Source organism: Cynoglossus semilaevis, chromosome 14 (assembly GCF_000523025.1).
Source record: "Cynoglossus semilaevis isolate Cse_v1.0 chromosome 14, Cse_v1.0, whole genome shotgun sequence".
NCBI lineage: Eukaryota > Metazoa > Chordata > Actinopteri > Pleuronectiformes > Cynoglossidae > Cynoglossus > Cynoglossus semilaevis.
In genome coordinates, this window is record NC_024320.1 from 27,145,430 (window position 1) to 27,146,487 (window position 1,058).

Consider the following 1,058-nt stretch of genomic DNA (forward strand, 5'->3'; position numbering starts at 1 on the left):
ACCGGGTAACGGTTACGTCACCGGGTGACGGTGACGTCACGTCCACCAGGTAACAGTGACATCACGTCCACCGGGTGACGGTGACCTCACGTCCACCAGGTAACGATGACGTCACGTCCACCAGGTGACGGTGATGTCACGTCCATGACTGACCAACGTGATATGAAAATATAAACGTACGAATCTGTGGATCAATCAAATGGTTTGACAACATAACGAGGTAGGCTAGGTCCTATATTCACTTTCTGCCGACATCCGATATACCGATATCGTCCAAACACTTAATTTCCGACACCGATATCAACTGTTTTTTCCCAAAACCTTTTTTTTAGGTCACACATCATTCGCCCAATCCCAGGCATTATGGGGTTTTCATTATCAGAGGAACAAAATAAACGATAACTTTTTGTACAGATATTACATAATTATTTATGCTAACGTGTTCCGATAACAACGGTCGGACGACAGACTGACCACAGTACGTGTAGATGTGGTTGGACTCCAGGAAGCGAACTTTGAGGTTGTGCAGCACCGCGGGTTCATGGAGGTAACTGAGAGCAGTGAGGTCGTTCTCCCCCACCAGGATGTCGGGGTTACGGAGGAAAGGAAGGGGGTTAGTCTTCGGACCCACGGGGTACTCCAGAGGCTGGGGTAAAACACACACACACACACACACGTGTAAATATATACATATATACATATAGAGTGTTTGTAATAATTACAGCTGCCAACAGGTGTCACTCACCGTCTCATCTTCCAGCATGAGGTGAAGAACCGGCCCCCCCTCCTGGTAGTCCTTGGTGATCTCCGCAGCCTTCCACACATCCTCAGGGTCAGGGATCCAGACCCGGGTGTACTGGACCACAGGTCAGAGACAGACGGGGTGAGTCAAAGTATTCTCTCTGAACATCTGAGTCAATCGTGTTTATGATAGAAAATATGTGACGGTGTTTATTCATGAAGCTGGGGGGCAGGAGGGAGACCCCGCCCCCAGGTGTGAGACTCTTCAATCTGCTGGTTTGAAAAGGTGAAAGAAATGGTTTGATTCCTGTGGTTTT

At 48.3% G+C, this 1,058-nt stretch overlaps 1 protein-coding gene across 2 annotated transcripts in view; it reads right to left on the minus strand.

Moving 5' to 3' along the window:
• Positions 1–346: 346 nt before the first annotated feature.
• Positions 347–1,058, minus strand: part of LOC112488038 (unconventional myosin-Vb-like) — a 6,364-nt gene continuing 5,652 nt past the window's right edge. For both annotated transcript variants that reach the window (XM_025062215.1, XM_025062216.1), the window contains exons 2-3: positions 746–856; positions 347–646 (exon numbers count right to left, since the gene is read on the minus strand). In XM_025062215.1, coding sequence (XP_024917983.1) covers positions 362–646; positions 746–856 — 396 coding nt within the window. In that variant the 3' untranslated portion in view covers positions 347–361. The remainder of the gene's footprint in view (positions 647–745; positions 857–1,058) is intronic.